Source organism: Chiloscyllium punctatum, chromosome 15 (assembly GCF_047496795.1).
Source record: "Chiloscyllium punctatum isolate Juve2018m chromosome 15, sChiPun1.3, whole genome shotgun sequence".
Taxonomy (NCBI): Eukaryota; Metazoa; Chordata; class Chondrichthyes; order Orectolobiformes; family Hemiscylliidae; genus Chiloscyllium; species Chiloscyllium punctatum.
The window spans coordinates 56,376,148-56,399,940 of record NC_092753.1 but is presented as its reverse complement, the minus strand read 5'-3'; the positions used below and the strand labels follow the sequence as shown (position 1 = coordinate 56,399,940).

Sequence of the window (23,793 nt, the reverse complement as noted above, 5' to 3'; positions counted from 1 at the left end):
GGTACTTACATGGTATCCCCAGTATAATCCCAAAAGATTTCTTCTGCTGCAATAAAGTAATGCCTCACATTTCCTCGACTGCTCCGTAAGTAATGTTCAATTATCATTTCTGGATCTCGGGACATGTCTGAATGAGTTCGTCTGTCATTAGTGTAAGGGTTCATAGAATCTAAATCAGGCTCATCATTTTTTCTAGCAGCTCCAAGATTGTCTGCATCCACGTTTGCAATATATTCATCATAATCAAGAGTATCTCCATTTTTACGCTTTGGAATTCCTATTATAATACTATTCGAGTTGTCATCTTGATAAATTACTGAATTAGGTTTAAGGTGAAATCCTCTTGGTGACATACGTGTTTTGCCTATAGGAATATGAATTCTTTGTTTAACACCAGGTTTGAACCCTCTTGGAGACATTTGATCCTTCAGCAACTTCCGGCGCTTCAGCATTCTTTCAAGTGCAGCTTGCCTTCTAACATTTTCTTCGGTTTTGAATTCTTTTGTAGAATTATCATGCATTGCCAGCTTTACATATTTTTTCAAATGCTTTAGGTTTGTAACACTAATGCCCTTTTCTTCCACTTGGTATGTCAAAAAAGAACTTTTGGGTTTCAGAGGTGTTCCCTGAAATCGAACTCTATGATTGCCTGTTGAATGCTTCTTTAAGTAAATAAATACTTTTTCAGAAATTTCACTACTCTCCTTTCCTGGTTGTTCTGAAGTATTGGTGAAGTGTTCAACAACCTCATGGGACAACTGATTGAATAAATTACCCTGTTCTCTGCCAGTTGTCACTGTAGTTTTGCTGTGATTATTTGCATTGGAGTTAGTTTGATTTTGTTCATAATTAGCTGTAAAGTCAGTTGCTTGTGAACCTGTCGCATTCTCATTTAATGAAGGAGGTGAAAGCGTTGCTTTTCTGCCTGTATTATTTGATGCTGTGGTTGTTTCATTAAAAATATCGGCGTTCTCCATTTCATATAGAGTTTCATTTTTCTCATTTTGACTATTTTGTTCTGTGTTATATTCTTGTGGGACTTGATCAGACTCCTCTTCTCTTTCACCATCAGTAATATTGACGGAGCTGATGTTCTCTGCGGTTTTTTGCGAATTGTTTTGCTTTAGTATTATAGGAGTCTCAGCTAAACTCCTCTTACTCTTCACAGGATTAACCACAGTATGTGGGTTATTTGTGCTAATTAACAAGTTATTATTTTTGGCAGCAGAGCTTCGTGAAAATTCTTGAAGTTCACTATTCTTACTCTTTTCTTCAAAGTCTTCTCTAAAACTTTCCATGTTAATATCTCCCTCCATCGTAACTGCTGTATTTTGTTTTAAATGAACAGATTCTGTTTCAGATATTTGTGTCATCTCATTGTTTCTTTCGTTTAATGGCACTTCAGATGTACTTTTATCTAATTCCTTAGGCTGCTCAAGCTCACCTTCAGCCATATCATACTCCAAGATATCAGTTTCATTTTTGTTTGCATCATTGTATGGTTTACTCTGACTTCCACTCGCCTTTGAATGGAATTGACTACCTTGCCCATCAGGTGTTTTAGTGTTGAGTTCTCTTGAATGATCATTTTCATCTTCAATAAACTGTAAAATATCTTCTTCCTCTTCTGTTTCCTGTGATGCGAGAGCTGATAGGAATCCAAGTTCTTCCAGAATTTTACGTTCCTCTTCATCAAGTTCTTCTCTACTGGCTTCCTCACTGACCTCTACAAGCACTTTATCTGATTCAGATTGAATCCTAAAGAAAACTAAAGGGTATTCAATGCCTTCATCCTCACACTGATAAACTTTAAATCTTATCCTCATACCATAGGTCACTTGTCGTGAACTTAAAGTTCCAAGGAGCCATTCTCCTACAAAATAATGCATAATATCAGAGGAGCAGCAACATTACAAAATGCCTCATTACTGTAATAATGAAATGATAGCAGGCAAACAATGTACAGGATCACAGTAAAAGCATTAAAAACAAAGTACAATGATCAGGAACAGAGGACAGGATGTGATCAAACTATGTGATCTGAACTGCATCAATGCTTGGACAGAGGCATTCATGAAAGTATCACTAAATATTGATAAACAATCTGCTGGTACTTTCCATCATTATGCATTTTCTAACCCACCAGCAATTTTGATTATATTATTAAACCTTACCAAGTCATTTAAGAATTCTTGGAAGGTTGGTGCCATTGGCCTAGCCATTAATAATCTGGATGAAGGAACTGAGGGTATTGTTGCTAAGTTTTTAAAGATAAATGGAGGGACAGATAGTGTTGAAGAGGCGTGAGGCTGCACAAGGAGTTGCACAGGCTGGGAGGGTGGGCAAAGTGGCAGTTGGAATACATTGTGGGAAAGTGTGAGGTTATGCACATTAGTGGGGAGAACAGAGGCATAGACTATTTTCTAAACAGGAAATGGCTTCAGAAATTTGCTGCACAATGGGACATAGGAGATCTAGTTCATGATCCTCTTCTGCTTACCAGACAGGCTAGTTCACAGTTAGGAAAGCAAACACAATGTTTGAAGGCAGCTAGAATATGTAAGCAGAGTGTATTGATGAGGCTGCATAAGATTGTGGTCAAATTATATTTAGAATATTGTAAGCAGTTTTGGGCCATGGGTCTAAGTAAGGATATGTGGGAGTGGAGGGAGTCCAGGGGTGATTTACAAAATAAATCTGGGGATGAAGGGCTTGTCAGATGAGGAGTGGCTAAGGTCTCTGGGTTTTGTGTTAAAAGTTTAGAAGGATGACAGGGCAACTCATTGAAACTTACAGAATAGTGAGCCCTGAATTAGGCCACTGTTGGAATATTGTGTGCAATTCTGGTCTCCTTCCTATCGGAAAGATGTTGTGAAACTTGAAAAGGTTCAGAAAAGAGTTACAAGGATGTTGCCAGGGTTGGAGGATTTGAGCTATAGGGAGAGGCTGAACAGACTGGTGCTGTTTTCCCTGGAGCTTTGGAGGCTGAGGGGTGACCTTATAGAGGTTTACAAAATTATGAGGGACACGGATAGGATAAATAGGCTAAGTCTTTTCCCTGGGTTCGGGGAGTCTAGAACTAGAGGGCATAGGTTTAGGGTGAGAGGGGAGAGATATAAAAGAGACCTAAGGGGTAAATTTTTCACGCAGAGGGTGGTGCGTGTATGGTGGTGCTGCCAGAGGAAGTGGTGAAGGCTGGTACTATTGCAACATTTAAGAGGCATTTGGATGGGTATATGAACAGGAAGGGTTTAGAGGGATATGGGCCGGGTGCTGGCAGGTGGGACTAGATTGGGTTGGGGTATCTGGTCGGCATGGACTGAAGGGTCTGTTTCCATGTTGTACATCTCTATGACTCTATGTAAGGTTAAAGGAGATTTGAAGGGTAAGGTAGTGCAAGGTCAAAGAAGGTTTTAAAGTTCAGAATGAGGGATTTAAAAGTTTTGCAGAATATAGATTCAGTGTAATGAGCAAGCATGGAAGTGATAAGCAGGCAGGGCTTAGTGCAGGTCATGATGTAGCCAACTATAGCCACTAAGTACTTTCAGGAATTCATGTTCAGTGGTTACAAGAACATGAATGACGACCTTGGTAGTAACAGAAATGACCTAGGCCAGAGTTAGCAGCAGTAACCAATGTTTTTAACACACCCTCTCAAAGAGGTGGTGGTGATGGTTAAAAAAAGAGATCTTACACCCATTGCTATTGCCTTTATAGCTATTGCTGCACAATCCTTTTAGGTTTCAACATAAGGTACATTAAGAGTCTGTCAAAAGAAGATGCTTGTGGTTTTTTGAGGTCAATCATCTCACATCAAGGTAATGTTCTAGGCCCAACTATCTTCAGTTACTTCATTAAGGTCGGTCCTTCCATCAAAACATTGAAAATGGGGATGTTTGCTGATGGATAGCACCAGTTGTGATTATCCAGATACTGATTGGAGCATTATCTGGACAATATCTAGGCTTGTGTGAAAAATGGCATAAAACAGTGGCCAAACCAATGTCCTGTACAGGCGCAACATGACCTTCCAACTCCTGTACTCAATACTCTGACCAATAAAGGAACGCATACCAAACACCTTCTTCACTATTATATCTACCTGCGATTCCACTTTCAAGGAGCTATGAACCTGCACTCCAAGGTCTCTTTGTTCAACAACACTCCCTAGGACCTTACCATTAAGTGTATAAGTCTTGCTAAGATTTGCTTTCCCAAAATGCAGCCGCTCGCATTTATCTGAATTAAACTCCATCTGCACTTCTTAGCCCATTGGCCCATTTGGTCCAGATCCTGTTGTAGTCTGAGGTAACCATCTTCGCTGTCCACTACACCTCCAATTTTGGTGTCATCTGCAAACTTACTAACTGTACCTCTTATGCTCGCATCAAAATCATTTATGTAAATCACAAAAAGTAGAGGACCCAGCACTGATCCTTGTGGCACTCCACTGGTCACAGGCCTCCAGTCTGAAAAACAACCCTCCACCACCACCCTCTGTCTTCTACCTTTGAGCCAGTTCTGTATCCAAATGACTAGTTCTCTCTATATTCCATGAGATCTAACCTTGCTAATCAGTCTCCCATGGGGAACCTTGTCAATTGCCGTATTGAAGTCCATATAGATCACACCTATTGCTCTGTCCTCATCAATCTTCTTTGTTACTTCTTCAAAAAACTCATTCAAGTTTGTGAGACATGATTTCCCACGCACAAAGCCATGTTGACTATCCCTAATCACTCCTTGCCTTTCCAAATAGATGTACATCCTGTCCCTCAGGATTCCCTCCAACAACTTGCCCACCACTGAGGTCAGGCTCACCGGTCTATAGTTCCCTGGCCTGTCTTTACCACCCTTCTTAAACAGTGGCACGTTTGCCAACCTCCAGCCTTCTGGCATCTTACCTGTGACTATCGATGATACAAATATCTCAGCAAGAGTCCAGCAATCACTTCTTTAGCTTCCCACAGAGTTCTTGGGTACACCTGATCAGGTCCTGGGGATTTCTCCATCTTTACATCTGCTCTTACATGATTCAATGCTTCTTTCTACCCAGTATTGTTATATAACATTCTGTCTCAGGAAGGTTCCTTTCTGTCATTAATTCTTTCAGGACATTCAAAATCTTTCTTAAAAACCACCTTTTCAGTCACTTCTCCTAACTCTCCCAATAGCCCTTACTTGCACCTGTTTTAGGGCGGAATATTAAAATGCGCTTCTTGAATTTCATTAGGACAGGAATACAAAAGCGGTGATGACTTTGTTTCTGTTCCAAAATACATATGCATACAGTCATAGAGATGTCACAGAAACAGACTCTTTTGCTGAACTCATCCATGCCGACCAGATATCCTAAACTGATCTAGTCCCATTTGGCACATATTCCTCTAAATCCTTCCTATTCGTGTGCCCATACAGATGCCTTTTAAATGTTGTAATTGTACTAGCCTCCACCACCTCCTCTGGCAGCTCATTCCATATATGCACCACTCTCTGTGTGAAAGATTTTCCACTTAGGTCCCTTTTAAATCTTTTCCCTCTCACCTAAATCTATGTCCTGTAGGTTTGGACTTCTCTACCCTGGAGAAACAACCTTGGTTATTCAGCCTATCCAGTAACCCCTCAGCCTCCAATACTCTGGGAGAAACAGCCCCAGTCTATTCAGTCTCTCCCTACAGCTCAAATCCTCCAACCCTGGCAACATCCTTGTAAATCTTTTCTGAACCCTTTCAAGCTCCACTACTTCCTTCCAAAGCAGGGAGACAAGAATTTAATGCAATATTCCAGAAGCATCCTAACCAATGTCCTGTATAGCCACAACATGACCTCCCAACTCCTATACTCAATGCACTGGCCAATAAAGGCAAGGATACCAAATACCGTCTTCACTATTCTGTCCATGTGGGACTCCACTTTCAAGGAACTATGAAGGCCTAATGAGCACGGTGGACAATGGGGACCCAGTAAATGTGGTGTTTCTAGATTTCCAAAAGGCATTCAGCAAGGTGTCACATGAAAGGTGCTGCATAAGATAAAGATGTGTGTCGTTACGGGCAATGTATTAGCATGGATAGAGAATTCGTTAACTAATAGAAAGCAAAGAGTGGGGATAAATGAGTGCTTTTCTGTTTGGTAATCAGTGACTAGTGGTGTGCCTCAGGAATCAGTATTGAGACTGCAATTATTCACAATTTACATAGATGATTTGGAGTTGTGGACCACATGTAGCGTATCAAAGTTTGCGGATGACACTAAGATGAGTGGTAGAGCAAAGTAGTGCAGAGGACTGTGAAACTTTGCAAAAGGACATAAATAGTTTAGGTGAGTGAGCAAAGGTCTGGCAGATGGAATACAAAATTAATAAATGTGAAGTCATCCATTTTAGTAGGAATAACAGTAAAAAGGACTGTTACTTGAATGATTTTAAAAAAATGGTGTCCTTGTGCATGAAGCACAGAAGGTTGACCTGCAGGTGCAATTGGTAATTAAGAAAATAAGTGGAATTTTATCCTTCCTAAATGGATGGAGTTTAAAAGCGGTGAGGTTATGTTGTATCTGTATAGGGTGCTGGTGAGGCCACACCTGGAACACTGTGTGCAGATTTGGTCTCCTTACTTGATAAAGGATGTACTGTCACTGGAAGAGGTGCAGAGGAGGTTCACTAGGTTGATTCCAGAGTGAGGGGGTTGGCTTATGAGGACAGATTGAGTAGACTGGGATTATTTTCATTGGAATTTAGAAGAATGAGGGGGGATCTTACAGATAAATATAGAATTATGAAGGGACTGGATACGATAGAAGTAGAGAGGATATTTCCACTGGTGGGTGGCAGGTGAATCTAGGACAAGACAGCATAGCCTCAAAATTAGGGGGCAGCAGGTTTAGGACTGAATTAAGGAACTTCTTCACACAGAGGGTTGTAAACCTATGGAATTTCCTGCCCAGTGAAGTAGTTGTGGCTACTTCAGTATAAATGCTTTTAGAGCTAAGATAGATATTGTTTTGAACCGTAAAAGAATTAAGGGTTATAATGAGAGGGCAGGTAAGTTGAGCTGAGGTAACAAAAAGGTCAGCCATAATCTTATTGAATGGCAGAGCAGGCTTGAAGGGCCAGATGGCTTATTCCTGCTCTTAGTTCTTAGGTTCTTATGAACTCCAAGGTCTCTTTGTTCAGCAACATTCCCCAGGACTTTACCATTAAGTAAATAAGTTCTGCCCTGATTTGCCTTTGATATCAGTGTTTTTATGTATGCTATAGACACGCATAAGTAAATATAATTAAAGAGACATTTTATTGTCACAATGTCTTCTGATACTTTGAGAAAGTTATGCTGCAGAGACACAGTTTTAATGTTATACGTAATGATTTACTGATGATTACACATAATGATATGCTGTCATAGAACCTAGAGCTTTCTTGCCAAATATTCAGCAGTAAATGATCTGGTGAAATACAGTAGAAATGAAGACACTCACCCAAATTGTCCATCTGCATAATTACAGTTTCACCCATTAGAGGAAAGAGATGTATGACGTCATCATTTGTTTTTCTGTGCTTGAAGGTATGCCCGTGGAAGTAAACTGCTTGAATGTGATCTTGGGCACCAATACTTGAAACATGCCAGTATGTAACAGCTCCCTTACAGAATGGTATTGATTCTTTGCTTTCATACACAAGACCACTTATTGCTGAAAACATTCCAAAATCATAGTTTAACCATTTGTTTGTGTACAACAGAATATGAATGCAAAAGTTAAAATGTGGCTATAATTACTGTTTTATGAAGCATTATTACTGCTTTCATGAATTATAGCAGCATAAAGTGCCAATGTGCCGTCTTACCACATTACTTTTTATGACCTTAAATTTGAAACCATTCCTGAATAATCAAATAGAGTCTTATTCCTCAGAATATTTTTCTTAACAGCGCTCAACCCTCTAAGAGAAATACATTGGACAAATATGAGGACAAGAAGATCAAAAGATTTCTTTGTCCACTAATAGATAGAGATTGGAATTATGTTTTTTTTATGCCTAGTTCTAATGTCAATTTGGTCATTGAAATTTGTGCTTTTACCCATGCAAGTTTCATTCATAATAAATATTTAATTGCTTCTTCTCTGTTAACTGTTGCATACGTTTATGATTGTGGATTGACAGACATTGGAATATGGAGTTATTTGGAAATTACTAGGTTGAAAGAGGATTTCTCTTTTTTTTACTGTATGTCACTATTGTTTGGAAACAAGTTAAAAGGCCAAAGAGAAAGTGATTTACCTGCTGTTTGCAACTGTCACTTGACTTTATGGAATAACATCCAGCAAAGCTCTTAAGGAGAGATTAGAGATGTTTATGGCTTAGCTATTGGACAACCTGACTTAAAGAAGCCTTGGATCTGTGTAGATGTTTGCCTGCTAACAGCCTCTGAACTAAAGATACTTTTTTAATATACATCTAGATGTGGTAGTTGTGAGAGAATATCACTTTGGTTAAACACAACTCCTTAGCTAAATCGTATTTCTACTCACTTCCCTGGCAATCTTGGACTTAGGACCTAGTTGTTTTCTCACTCTAGTTCTGCTCCTTAACCAAAAAAGTGCAAAAATAGGACTTTTAGTTTGCTCTGCTGCTTGGTACTTTCAAATTGTCATTTTTATTAATTACTTATTGAAATGAACAACTTCTTGTTTTCTCCTCTGAAATACATGTGGAAAAAACAAAAAAAAAGAGGCAAACCTTATCTTACTGAAACATATTCACAGCTACACCAATCCCTATTATCTTTAAATAGTCAGAAGTGGCTGGTTTTGCTATAGATTTAACTCCATATTAATCTTTGAACAGATGAGTTAGTTACAACAGTAGGCTTTTTGCTCCCTTGAGCTGTTCCAATATTCAATAAGAGCTGGATACAGGCTCAACTTGCTTTCTGGTTACCCCCTATACCTAATGACTCATCCTTTGTTAGACTCAAATCTATCTACATCTGCAATAAAAATGGCTTAATTGCTAATTCCTGACTCGGGCGACTGACTGTGTGGAGTTTGCACATTCTCCCTGTGTCTGCGTAGGTTTCCTCCAGGTGCTCCGGTTTCCTCCCACAATCCAAAGATGTGCAGGCCAGGTGAATTGGCCATGCTAAATTGCCCGTAGTGTTAGGTAAAGGGGTAAATGTAGGGGAATGGGTGGGTTGCGCTTCAGCGGGTCGGTGTGGACTTGTTGGGCTGAAGGGCCTGTTTCCACACTGTAAGTAATCTAATCTAATTGCTCTGAAATGGTTGGACATTTACACATCTACTAGACACATGACACGTATTGAATTCACAGATCAGTTGTAGATCTAAACATCTCTGAATTTTAAATGCCCCTTCATTTGAAGAGGAAGGAAAACCAGACCAGCTCTACTCACTGTACATGATGTTTGATTCATAAAATCCAGGGTCGGTGGAATCAAAGTTGGAAGGATCCAGGAATAACTGAATGTTCTCATCAATATACCAGCTTTGATTCTCATCAAACGCTACAAATATGACGTGTTGTTCTTCATCTAATCTTATCTAAATCAGATAGAATGAAATATTAGAGGATTTTCAGAGATTCTAATGTGACAATTTTGACTATATTTTCATTTGGGCAGACTCAATGCTGGTCAGAACAAGATTTCTGTCTTTCAACTTGACACCACTGAGATTCTGACTCATTTTCTCAGAAATCTAGGTAAAGCTCTGTATGAGCCAAAGGATGTTGAAATTGATAAACTTTAAAAGGGTTAAATACAAATTCATTTAGAAATGTTCGTAGTAAAATAAATATAAATAAAGGGTTGGCCAGACAGAGAGTAAAGGACAAAGGATTTTAAAGATAAATGAATGAACACACAGCCAACCACATACACAAGTAGTTTCTATAGAAACAAGTGAAAAAAAGTGACATTTAAAATGAAAAAAAATCTGTCAGCCCAAAACTCCACCGTTTGGAATTTGGAATAATTTTGAAATGTAGGACATCAAAATAAATTTAATAAGTTACTTTTGAAGAAAGAAAATGATAGGTTGGCATAAGGAATGAACATGCAAGAAATGTTAGTGTCTGGAATCAAACAGAATACTTTACTGGACAATAAAGGTTCTTCAAAATTCATGAATGAAATGTACTTGTAATAACGAGATGCCTCAGTTAGAAGATTGAAACAGTAAATATATTTTGGTTTGAGATGTTGGTATAATTATCAAGATGTCATTTGATTGAATACATCATTTTTTGATATAGATTATTATGACAGGAAAGTGCAGATGGGATTAGTATATGCGAGTTAAGGTTTGGATAGGAACAATTAAAAGTTTTGGAACCACAATAAAGAATCTTCACAAAATAAATAGTTTTAAGAAAATAACTGTAGGATATTTTAAGTCAATCTGATTTGATAGTTAAAGCATTTATGCCTAAATGCCAGTTATCAAGAATTAGCTATAATTTTGTGAGACAATGCTATTGAGGTGAGGTAGTCTGTAGGGGGGGGCAATATCATATGTGGGTGGTACGGTGGCACAGTGGTTAGCACTGCTGCCTCACAGCGTCAGAGACCCGGGTTCAGTTCCCGCCTCAGGCGACTGACTGTGTGGAGTTTGCACGTTCTCCCCGTGTCTGCGTGGGTTTCCTCCGGGTGCTCCGGTTTCTTCCCACAGTCCAAAGATGTGCAGGTCAGGTGAATTGGCCATGCTAAATTGCCCGTAGTGTTAGGTAAGGGGTAAATGTAGGGGAATGGGTGGGCTGCGCTTCGGCGGGTCGGTGTGGACTTGTTGGGCCGAAGGGCCTGTTTCCACACTGTAAGTCTAATCTAATCATCACAGAAATATAGTACATGTTCTAGAAAGAAGAAATGGAACTCTGAAAACAAATTGAAATGTTAGATACAGATTACCACACTCAATGTGTTGCCAAACTTAATAGGCTAATATTTACACTGACAGTAGATATGCCTTTAGGGTAGTACATGATCATCTGAATGCATGGAGTTGAAAGGGTACATCACCTTAGGAGGACACATAAGACTCATGAGACAGTAAATAGGAGAGAAAGATACATTACTATTACAGGCAATGATCATAAAGCTTAAAATGCAACCGAAGGGAATGGGCCTCATCCAATTCAGTAACTGATGGGCAAACAAGGTAGCTGCACTAGTCTCAGGTTTTATATCTAATGTGTATAAGATATAAGAGCTTGTGGGTTTTGTCAGAGTTTAGTCTTACAATGTTAAAGACTGATTCTTCTTAAGTCCTCATTAAAAAAAGTAACTGCTTTGCCAATATGAATCATAATAATACATGGAATGCATCTCACTACTAAGCTTTTAGCTTACAAAATTCTATTCAGTAGGGTTGGTGTTATTGTCTCAGTTTCTGCTGTTAATCATTTCCCAGCAGCAGAAGTGGTAGTAGGAAGAATGTTGTGAAACTTGAAAGGGTTCAGAAAAGATTTACAAGGATGTCGACAGGGTTGCAGGATTTGAGTTACAGGGAGCGGCTGAATTGCCTAGGGCTGTTGTCCTGTCGGAGACTTTCTAGACATTTATAAAATCACTAGGGGCATGGATAGGATAAATAGGCAAAACTTTTCCCTGGGGTGGGGGAGTCCAGAACTAGAGGGCATAGGTTTAGGGTGAGGGAGGAAAGATATAAAAGGGACTTAAGGGGGGCAACTTTTTCATGCAGAGGGTGGTGTGTGTATGGAATGAGCTGCCAGAGGAAGTTGTGGAGGCTGGTACAATTACAGCATTTAAATGGCATCTGGATTGGTATATGAATAGGAAGAGTTTAGAGGGATATGGGCCAATATCTGGCAAATGGGACTAAATTAGGTTGGGATATCTGGTTGGCATGGACGAGTTGGATCAAAGGGTCTGTTTCCGTACTGTACACATCTCTATGACTCTATGAAAGAAACCTGAATAGAAGCCTATGCCTGTATCACACTTAATTGAATATTTTGTAATGCTCTATCTTTATAATTAACGCTTATCTTCTTTGCAGTGGTGCAGTCTAGGCTCATTAAATTGATTTTCTTTTGTTTGGGGAAAGAGGGATGAAAGAGTGGATGTTGGGCTCCCCGGCCAAATTTTCTTTATTTTCTACAGTTAGACTATGCAGCAGAGGAACATCTAACATTTATGTTGCTTAAGTAGCAGTATTTTCGCAAAATGAGTTAAAAACATGAAGAGGCCAAAAATCAATGGCACTTCAAGTACAATCTCTCTGAAATTATGGCAGGACTGGCATTAAATAACTACAAATTAGGCGTAGGCTGGTAATGCCAAATCCTACCAATTCTTTGGCTGGTATGGAACCTTTACCACAAAGCAAAAATACTGGCACGAAATTCCTTCTGAATGGCAACAAGAGTCTCAGAATTTGTGTTAACATGTTCCCCACCGGTTCATTTCAGTGAACTGTATGCTAATTGAAAGCAGGCATATTACCGTATTCTTTGCACAGCCCATTTCTCATACTGTGTAGTCCCTGTAAAATTGTTGAGTGGACTTGCACGAGCACACTGTTTGTTCCCTACATTCCATCTTCCAAAGAGCTGCACAATTGCACAGCTTTGAGGAAGTATTGATGCACTCTGTCAATTATTGAATGTGGGACACACCCTAGGAGATAATAGGGTTGGGACTTATGCTGAGCTTTTAAGATGTTTGGAATCTTTAAAGGCTCTCATTCTCTTATACAGAGGTGGTACAGTGGCCCAGTGGTTAGCACTGCTGCCTCACAGTGCCAGGGTCCCAGGTTGGATCCCAGCCTTGGGCAACTGTTTGCACATTTTCCCCATGTCTACGTGGGTTTCCTTCGAGTACTTCGGTTCCCTCCCACATTCCAAAGATGTGCAGGTCAGGTGAATTGGCCATGCTAAATTGTCCATTGTTGTAAAGTGCATTAGTCAGAGGAGAGTGGGTTAATTGTCGGAGGGTCGGTGTGGACTTGTTGGGCCAAAGGGCCTGTTTCCACACTGTAGGGAATCTTATCTAATCTATAATATACCTGATTGATTTGCGCAAGAGGAGTCATTTTGCTGTAACATTACTTTGGCAGTATCCCCAACAAACACATAATAGGCACATTTTATATTTATGCCTGGATTTTTGAGCTTATGTATATTTCTTTAATTTCAGAAATGATTCAAGTACGCAAAAAACAGGAAAGCATGTTCACTTTTCAATGCAATAACTCAGAATAAATTAGTGGCTTTGAATGTTTCAAATCCTACCTCAAGGAGACAATGTGCACCCCGCGCATGCATGCATGCATGCACACACACACACACACACACACACACACACACAGTCCTCCACCCCCGCCCTAAAGAGGAAGTTGATGTCACTCAGAAGTGATGAAATGTTTATAATTATAATACATGAAAGATTTCAAAATGAATAGGAAACTAACAATTATTATTGCCCCATTACCATTTTTGCCAAGCTATTTGGATTTTGGAGATTAGTCCCTAGGAGCTGTCACAGATAATGGATTATTCTCTTGGGGAGATGTAACATCTGTATTATTCAGCTTTCCAGCCCAAATGACTCCAGATCGCTGAGTTGTATTCAGGTACAGACAGCTATCATTTTTCTTAAACAGTTGAATCAACTACAGTCTCAGCTCTGAACAAAACCAGATAAATGATCTGGATTAGTACAAACTTGTCTCCATTGAGTCATGCCTGCTTCACACATATTTTTGGTTCCTGCCAAGGAATTCAAGAGCTTTACCCAATTGTTACAAAATTCAGGACTGTCCCTATCCACAATTCAATTCAGTCAAACCCAAGCCAACCCCTAACATTTAGGGCAACTTTTAATCCTAACTCTTGTGTTACCAAATCGTAAACTTCGAGCTAAATTCTGCTAAAGTTCAGGTTCCCTCTCTGCAGTTTGCTATAACTAAAGACTTCAGTTTGATTAAACTCCCTAGTAATCCTTCAAATACATCCAAACTTTGAGACTCCCACACATTATTAAAAATCACACAAAACCAGGTTATAGTCCAACAGGTTTCATTGGAAGCACTAGCTTTCGGAGCACTGCTTTCTCATTGGGTGATCGTGGAGTACACAATTGTGAGACACAGAATTTATAGCAAAAGTTTACAGTGTGATGTAACTGAGATTATACATTGAAAAATAACTTGATTTTTTGTTAAGTCTCTCATCTGTTAGAATGACCATGTTAGTTTCACTTCTTTCATATGTAAATCACAAAATATTTTTTAAAAGTTACATTCTCAGGCTAACTTTAACAATTGGTGTCAGCCCAGATAATGTGTTCAAGGTATTTGCCCCCTGTGTGCTGTTGTCTGTGCCATAATATTTAGACTGATTCTAATCTAAAAAATGAGTTAACAGAATCTTACATGGATCCATGCAGTTTTTGAGCAAAGTACAATGAAACTCTGCAAGTACAAATTCAGTCCATAAATGTATATGTGTATGTGTACGTATGTGTGTGTGTCTGGGGTGGGGGGGTTGTGAGTGTCTGTGAGAGAGAGTATACATGTATGTGTGTGAGTGTAAAAGGGTCTAAGTCTGTGAGAGGGTGCGTGTGCGTGTGTGTGTTTGTGTGTTTGTGTGTGTAGGAGTATCTGTGTGTGTGTATACTGCAATGGTGGTCATCTGTAATGTGACATGAACCCAAGGTCCCAGTTGAGGCCCTCCCTATGGGTACAGGACTTAGCTATCAGTCTCTGCTCGACCACTTTTCGTTGCTGCCTGTCCCGAAGTCCACCTTGGAGGACGGTCACCCGAAGGTCTGAGGTCAAATGTCCTGGACCGCTGAAGTGTTCTCCAACTGGGAAGAAACACTCCTGTCTATTGCTTGTTGTGCAGTGCCAATCATCCATTGCCGTAGCCTTTGCTCGGTTTCACCAATGTATCATGTCTCAGGGCACCTTGCCTACAGTGTATGAGATAGACAACGCTGGCTGAGTTGCATGAGTACCTGCCATGTACATGGTGGGAGGTGTCCCCACTTGTAATGGTGGTATCCATGTCCACACTCTGACACATCTTGCAGTGCCTACTGTGACAGGGTTGTACGGAGTTGTCCTGAAAGCTGGGCAGTTTGCTACGAACAATGATCTGTTTGAGGTTTGTTGCTTGTTTAAAGGTGAGCAGTTGAGATGTGGGGAAGGTCTTGGCGAGGTACTCATCCTCATTGATAATGTGTTGCAGGCTGCGAAGAACATGGCATAGTTTTTCAGCTCCTGGGAAGTCCTGGATAATGAAGGGTATCCTGTCAATTGCAGCATGTGTCTGTCTCCTGAGGAGGTCATTATGGTTCCTGCTGTGGCAAGTTGGAATTGGTGGTCGATGAATTGACCATTATACCCAGTTCTTATGAAGGCATTCCTGAGTACTTCCAGACCCATCACATTCCTCCTCATCTGAACAGATCCAGTGTACATGTAGGGCTTGTCCACAGGGGGTAGCTGTTTTAATATGTTTTGGGTGGAAGCTGGAGAAGTGTAGCATCGTGAGGTTGTTTGTGGATTTGCAGTAGAGTGTGGTGCTGAGGTGCCCATCCTTGAAGGTGATGCATGTATCCAAGAATGACAGGATAGTAGAGAGTAGTCCATGGTGAATTTGATGATTTTTTAGATTAGAATCAGTCTAAACATTATGGCACAGACAACAGCTCACAGGGGGCAAATACCTTGAACACATTATCTGGGCTGACACCAATTGTTAAAATTAGCCTGAGAATGTAACTTTTAAAAAATGTTTTGTGATTTACATAAAAAAGAAGTGAAACTAACATGGTTATTCTAACAGATGAGAGACTTAACAAACAATCAAGTTATTTTTCAATGTATAATCTCAGTTACATCACACTGTAAACTTTCGCTATAAATTCTGTGTATCACAATTGTGTACTCTACAATCACCTGATGAGAGAGCAGTGCTCCGAAAGCTAGTGCTTCCAATGAAACCTGTTGGACTATAACCTGGTGTTGTGTGATTTTTAACTTGGCACACCCAGTCCAACATCTCCAAGTCATGACCACACATTATAAATCAGTAGCACTGATATTGATGGAACATCTATCATTATAAAAATGCTAATATTGTTATTTACAGCAAGCAATGCCATAACAAATGAGCTGTTATTACACAAAATAAAATATAGCTTTCTAGTGGTCAATAGGTTAATGCTACTTTACCTGCAAATTCCTGGCATCCAGGGACAGGTACTTGCAGATTAAAAGTGGTCCAAAAAGTCCTGAAGCAATGTCCCGTGTGACATCCACAGCACTATGATACAGTCTTGTTAGGCATCTGGGATCTGAGGTTGTTGGTCCAATATCTTCAGAAATCTTCCAAGTGTAAATGTGGACTTGACCAGGATCAACCTGTTTTGTGGAATCTGCAAGGTTAATTAGAACCTCAGGTTAATTAGGTTAGGGTTAGGACATTATCTGTGCATTGATTGTTTAAACCTGAGTACGTATAGTCAAGAATCCTGCCTCTCTTAAATGCAGAATATATGACCCATGTGATAATTTCATCTATATATTTCAGTGGATAATCCTTCAGTAATGTTTTCAGCTTCTTTTATGTCAGTTGGAAGTACTCACCACTGCTGAGATCATACATTGAAATTAGGAGTGGGAGTGGGCAATTTAGTCCTTCAAGCCCACTCCGCCATTTAATGTGATCATGGCTGATCATATCCTGGTCTCAACGTTACTTTCCTACCTGCTCGATGTAGCCCTTTATCCTACTTTTCATCAGAAACTATCTATTTCTTCCTTGAATCTGTTGACTGATTCCACCTCCACTGAACTCTGGGGCAGTGAGTTCCAAAGATTCACAACTTTCTGACAGAAATAATTTCTCTTCATCTCGGTTTTGAGCCTCCTTCCTCTCATCCTATGACCTCTTGTCCAAGATGCCCGTACCAATCAACCACACCATTTCAACTCCCCCTCCCACTCTGCCGAGGACATGGAGGTCCTGGGCCTCCTTCACCACCGCTCCCTCACCACCAGACGCCTGGAGGAAGAATGCCTCATCTTCCGCCTCAGAACACTTCAACCCCAGGGCACCAATGTGGACTTCAACAGTTTCCTCATTTCCCCTTCCCCCACCTCACCCTAGTTCCAAACTTCCAGCTCAGTACTGTCCCCATGACTTGTCCGGACTTGTCCTACCTGCCTATCTCCTTTTCCACCTATCCACTCCACCCTCTCCTCCCTGATCTATCACCTTCATCCCCTCCCCCACTCACCCATTGTACTCTATGCTACTTTCTCCCCACCCCCATCCCCCTCTGGCTTATCTCTCCACGTTTCAGGCTCACTGCCTTTACTCCTGATGAAGGGCTTTTGCCCGAAACGTTGATTTCACTGCTCCTTGGATGCTGCCTGAACTGCTGTGCTCTTCCAGCACCATTAATCCAGAATCTTGTCCAAGACTGTCCAACAAGGGATAACATCTGTTCAATCTCCATCTTAACTATTTCACTTAGCATTTTGTATACCTCATTCTGATCCACCCTCATTCTTCTGAACCCCAGCAAGTACAAGCCCAAACTGTTCAACCACTCCTGGTACGACATCCCTTTCATCCCTGGATTCAACCTGGAGAACTTCCTCTGAACTTCCACCACATCCTTCCTCAAGTAGGGAGATCAAAACTGGACACAATACTCCAGGTGTGGTTTCAGCAACAGTGGCGAGTACTTAGGGAGATATTAAACACCACTCTTGGGGATTCAAGATGGTGGCGATCTCACAGGTCTGTCTTGCTGAGCTTTGCACCACAACTCAGGCAAAATGTTGCTTTTACCCTCCCCGCACTAGCTGTTTTGGTAAAAATCGGTAGTTTTAAGTTCCTAGAATCTTTATATATTCTTTTTAGCGATTAGGGACGATGACTGAAGGTAAAGGACCACATGGATCGCAACAAGCAGGGTACTCCCCTGCAGCAATGGACACACTCTCAGCCACAGTGTCGACCTCAGTAGAAGCCCGTTTGGATTTACCTGCTCAGCAGAGTCTGGCTTCAGAGTTTGTCAGACTCCAAGAAAAGATTGAGTCAGTGATGGAGGAGACCCAGACCAAGCTGGAACTGATCTTGACCATGCTGCAAAAGCATGAGCAGGAGATCCTGTGCCTTGGGCAGTGTCTGGAGGAGGTTAAGCGGCGGTTCATAGCATTGGAGACCACAGCCGAATCCTCGGCGAGACAGATCCAGGCTCTGGAGAAACAGATATGGCCCTTACTGGAGTAGATCAACGACCTCAAAAATTGAGGTTGGAGGCAGAATATCCGTGTTATTGGGCAGCTGGAGCAAGAAGAAGGGGATCAGCTAGTCAGCTGTTTTGAGCAATGGCTGCCGCAGTTCTTGGGATGGGAAGCCAAGGTGGGCCGAGTGCGGATTGAACAGGTTCATCGGGTCATGGTGTGCAGGCCCAGGTCGGACCAGCAACCCTTGCCCAGTCCTAGTGCGATTCCAATTCTAAAGAGACAAGCAAAGGTATTGGAAGCTTCCAGAATACTGGGGAAGGATCCACAAGGGATCAAAGGTTTTGTTTTTTCAGGAGTTTTCTGTGGCTGTGATCTGTAAGAGGAAGACCTTTGATGAAGTAAATAAGAGGCTGAGAGATTTGGATATTCAGTACTCCGTAAGGTACCCGGCAGTGTTACGTTTCAGCCAGAGGGTCAGTGCATTTCTTAGTTTGTCAGAAAAAGCAAAGGACTTTTTGGACACTTTAAAATAGACTGGCTGGTTCAAACAATGTGGACAATAATGGTTCTTTTTTTCTGTTGTTTGCTGCGTTCATCTAGTTTTGTCCTTTTAATATGCTTCCTTTTCTCTTCCCTTCTCGCTTTTGTGGGGTTTGGGAAGTGTTGTCAGAATTTATTTTTTGGTTTGATTTTTACCAGTAATAACAGGGGTCAATGTATGGGTGAAATGCCCACTTTTAATTTCTTTGTTTGAAAGATGTATTCCTGACTTTTTGTATGCCTGGGTTTGGGGTGTGGCTTCAGCTAGAAGGAACCATAGAGGTGTTTGTGGGTAGTGAGAGTGCCCCCTATGGGCAAGGAGGAAAGTCTCCTGTTATTGTTTTTTTGTATTGGTTTGTTGTAAGTGTAGTTTTTAGAAGTTTTATTTTGGTAGTTTCTGTAGTTGTGTTTTTTTTAAGACTCTGAGTCTTTCATTGTTTCCACTTAGCATGTTGTGAGTAGGGTTCTTCCTCTCAGTGGGGTCATGGGCTGTTTCAGATGGCTATGGTTAGTTGTTCATTTAAATGGTGCACCTAGAATATTAAAGGGAGTCACTTACCGATGAAGAAAAATAAAGTGCTTTCGAGTCTTAGAAAGGAGAGGGTTGGTGTTGCTCCGTTGCAAGGAACCCATCTTGATGACAAGCAGCATCTGAAGTTGCAGCAGGGAGGGTTCTTTTCATCTTTTAACACTAAAAGCAGTGGAGTGGCTATACGCGTTTGGAAGAATCTCCCATTTCAGTTGTTAGATCTAACTGAGGATGAATGTGGGTGGTTTGTGATCCCCAAAGCTTTAATACATGGTGAAGAGTATGGTATTCTGAATGTTTACTGCCCCCCACTCTGGCACACCCCCTTAAATTTTTAATGGACGCATCTTCCAGGTTGGTGGCCCTTAGGAGCATGCCATATGATTATAAGGGGAGACTTACATAGTCTCATGGATCCCACAGTGGACAGGATGCACAGGGGTCTCCCGGGTACCTTCCCACAATCTAAACAACTAGTAGACTTACATGTGGAGTTGGGATTGGTGGATGTATGGAGATACCTTCACCCAGCGGGTAGGGACTAAACCTTTTTCCTCAATCCGCACAATTGTAACACAAGGATTGATCTGTTTCTTGCTCCGTCGGCTTTTTTGGATTCAGTGCTGTTCTGTAAAATTGGGAACACTGTCAGTGTATTTGGAGGTTAAGGCCGGGGGTAATAGGGTAGGTTCGCAGCACTGACACATGGACCCTTTTCTCCTGAAGGACAGTAAGATACGGGAGGACATTTGGGAGAAGGTGAGAAAGAACAATAGAACTTAGGCTATGCAGCTGAAGGGTCTTCATAGGGTCTACTTGGCCCCAGAGCAGCTTGCAAAATTTAAAAAGGGAGCATCTCCAATGTGCAAAATAGTTATTGGTACTCTTACAAATTGTGGGCATGCCACCAGCTTTGCAAGTACTGGGGTACTATAGCAAGTGTCTTGGAGGGGGTCCTGGGTACCAAAGTTAAAGTAGATTCAGTATCTCTTCTCTTGGGCCTGCCGAATGTGCCTTCTCTAGATGAGCATAGGAAGAAGATAGTTAATATTCTTACATATAGTGCAAGCAAGAGCATTCTGATGAGTTGGATCTTGGAAAGTCCTCCGGGCCTATCGGGATGGTGTAGGTTAATTATGGAATATGTCTATCTAGACTTCCTTCTGAGTATGGTGCACCAGAAAACAGAGCTTTTTTATAAGAGGTGGCAGCCCTTTCTGAACGATATAGAAACAGATTTGTCGGTAATATTAACTCGGGCCTTTGTTCAGCCATGAGACCTGGGTCTGACGGGCCCGGTGACCTGAGAGGAAGAATCCTGAATAAATACGGGTACACTAACTGATGCTCCCGATGATGGGGAGCTTTGGTGGGGTTGTGCTGAGTGGTGTAATTTAATTTAATTTATTTTGTTTAATTATTCATTGAATTGTAGTATGGGTAGCTTTTTAAATTTGTTTTGTAAAGTAAGTAATAGTTTATTGTTATTGTTGTTTTACTCAGATCTTTTTTGTAACTTTATAATTTTGTAAAGGGTAAAAAGCTTTCTCAATAAAAATATTTTTTAAAAAAGCACTGTCAACGGCTGGGATCATAGCCCTCACCACTATTGGCTGATGGTGATTATTGATGGCTCCCTATCTACCCACCCCACAGTGTCCCTTAACCTCATGTGCTCTCTCATTAGCCACTCTTATGTTTGCAATTATTGTCCTATCTGCATTCCAACATAGTGTCTCCAATCCTCAACTGCCTTCCCCAATTTATCCAACATAGCATTGGCTCCTGATAATGCCCCTTGAGTTTCAGAGAACTGACCCCCTGGACACACTAATACCCACCCTCTTGATTGACCTGGATGATGACCCTGACTAGCAAGTGACAAAACTCCCTTGACTGATCTCTGATCAGCACAAGCGCCCAGCCAACTGTGTTCAAGTTCCTGGACTGCTATCAAACAATGACCTACTGTGCTGATATCTCCTGTTTGATAACAGTTCCCTTCACTTGACTAAGGGATACTCCCATTAGACTTCATTTGGTTGAAGCCCATGCTGTGTGTTTGTGCATACATTGCTGGTAAATGCTGTAGGTTGACACAGCATGGGGTTGTCTGGCAACATGTCCATTTGCTTGACTGATCATTGCTGTCTAGCTTTCTGTCTGCACTAAAAGGCAAGGCAGGACAGAGAGACCATGAGACTTCTGGGTGTGAATAAGGTGGCAAGGCACAAAAAGGCAAGACAAGGCACACAGAGATGCAGTGAGCATCCAAGTAACTGCAAAGCAAATGCACGCTAAGAAAGCAAGCTAAGAGCCATGATATGCAGCCTTTACTGATGCATTATTAGGTACTTATTCCTGCATGCAAAGTGACCTGGCAGCAGAATTACACTGAAAGGTATCAGTGCCCTCCAATGTGCAGCAATGAAGTGGAGAGCTTCATTTGAAGTGGTTCAAGGATGGTCAGGTTGTGGTGAATGTGGTGACTGTCTAATGCTGACCTCCCTGGATAAAGTGGAGGCAGACACTATCCATGAACTTGCCTGAAATATTGAGGCATGGAGGTCTAGAAAAGTGCGCTACCTGTTAAGTACCCACTCTGACTGTGATGCCAGGAATTATTGCCATATTGTTTCTCTCTACCACATGGGAGTAAAGCAAATTGCACAGCAATGAGGTGAAAACAGCTAATAATGTTAGTCCATGAAAATTGGTCTCACACCAGTTAGTAGAGAAGTTCTTGTCTTGTCATTCAAACCTTGCATATAAAAGATTCTCATTTTTCTAATTTCCCCATGTTTTTCCAACTGACTCATTTAGGGGCTGAGAAAATTCCATTGATTGATTCTATACCTACTGAAACTCTATTTGTACCTTTGCACCTTTAGAAAGGGAGTCTAAGCCAAAGACTGGTAAGTACAATTGTCCTCTGCACAGGCCCCTCTTAAAAGGTCACAAAACAGAAATGATACTCTGCTTATAAATTTGAAAACTTTACAAGTTCCTTTTTTTGGCCTTGGTTAATTCTTGTCTGAATCTCAATATCAATTTCCTTCCCAATTACAACTTGATGTATAGTTTTCATCTAATGATATTTTCACTGCCAAAATGCTTACAAAGTGTATAGCGAGAATAAAACTATTCACTTTATGATTTTTTATTTATGTTCATCCAAGTGCAAAGCCATACTATTCTCCAAAGTATCTTTTTGAAAGTTGTGACATGCATCATACCTGTCACTTACAGAGCATCTTCCAGCTTCTAGAACAAGAGTTAGATTTTCTAATAATTCTATTGCAAAATTTGTAAACTGTCATTCTGGGTTGGAATCGAAGTTCAGTTTCTAGTGATCATTGCCTATAGTATACATTTGCCCTGCACAGTCTTAATGAGAAGGGCCACAACAGCTAATGTTTGACATGGAAAACAAGCACACTAGCACAGTGGGAACACTTCTCAGTAGAGGAGTAGCAAAGTTTTGCATTGTCATTGTCTGTGTTGTACCTGACCAGGGTTTTCTTGTTGTCAATATATGTCTGAAATGGAAAATCCTTGGCACTTACAATCCTTGGCATAGAATCATGGAGTCACTTAACCTGGAAAGAGACCCTTTGGCCCAACTCGTCCATGCTGACCAGGTTTTCTAAATTGAACTAGTCCCATTTCCCTGTATTTCTGTTCTTTATATACTTCCAAACCTGCTATCTCCTTTAACGAAGCGCCATCAGTTTCTTAACAGTGGGACTGCTGTTACGCAGTACTGCCATCATGTACATTGCCATTAGCATGCTACACAAAACTTTCTCTTCCCTCCAGAAGAGGAATTCATAATTCCCATAAGAGACAAAAGCTGAATCCACCTGAAGCCAAAAAGCCAACCATGTCATAAGGCTTACACACTGCATGCTTGCATCATACTCAGCTCAGAGTGATACTGATGTGCCTGTCAATTCTCTTTTCAGAAGGAAGAGAAATGGAGCATCAGATTTTTTTATATGAGGATCTAACTTAACATCAGATACTGCTGTGATAGCTGTATCCTTTATTGTGTCGTAAATATCACTCTTTAGTTCTTAATTAGGTTCAAAGCAAGGACAGCAATGTGCTGACACAGATAGCAAATTGATAGTCATCTGGATTGAAGCTAGAAATGAGAGACTAGTTGCACATAAAGGTGTTACTTATTAGACACATGATCAAAACCACGCTCTTGTAGATAATTTTCCAACCCTATCATACTGTCAGGAAGAATAAAAATGGAACTCTTAGCACAAAGAAAGATAGCAACTTTTGCAATTCAGGCTATTCCAAATACTTCAGAACTAATAGAGTAAATTCTGGTGAGGCCAATTTCAACATCGGGAATATCTTACTCCTTTAATACTTTTGGCATGTAGCATGGTGAGTTCCTCATATGACAATAGCAATCTACCAATTAGTAGCAGTTTACAGCTTGTAAAATATCTTGTTGATGGCTC

At 40.8% G+C, this 23,793-nt stretch overlaps 1 protein-coding gene across 1 annotated transcript in view; it reads right to left on the bottom strand.

Annotated features, from left to right (window-relative positions):
- f5 (coagulation factor V) overlaps positions 1-23,793 on the bottom strand; it is a 118,998-nt gene that overhangs the window by 40,369 nt on the left and 54,836 nt on the right. Inside the window, exons 10-13 of the mRNA XM_072585179.1 lie at positions 16,216-16,418; positions 9,411-9,558; positions 7,477-7,689; positions 10-1,873 (exon numbers count right to left, since the gene is read on the bottom strand). Coding sequence (XP_072441280.1) covers positions 10-1,873; positions 7,477-7,689; positions 9,411-9,558; positions 16,216-16,418 — 2,428 coding nt within the window. The remainder of the gene's footprint in view (positions 1-9; positions 1,874-7,476; positions 7,690-9,410; positions 9,559-16,215; positions 16,419-23,793) is intronic.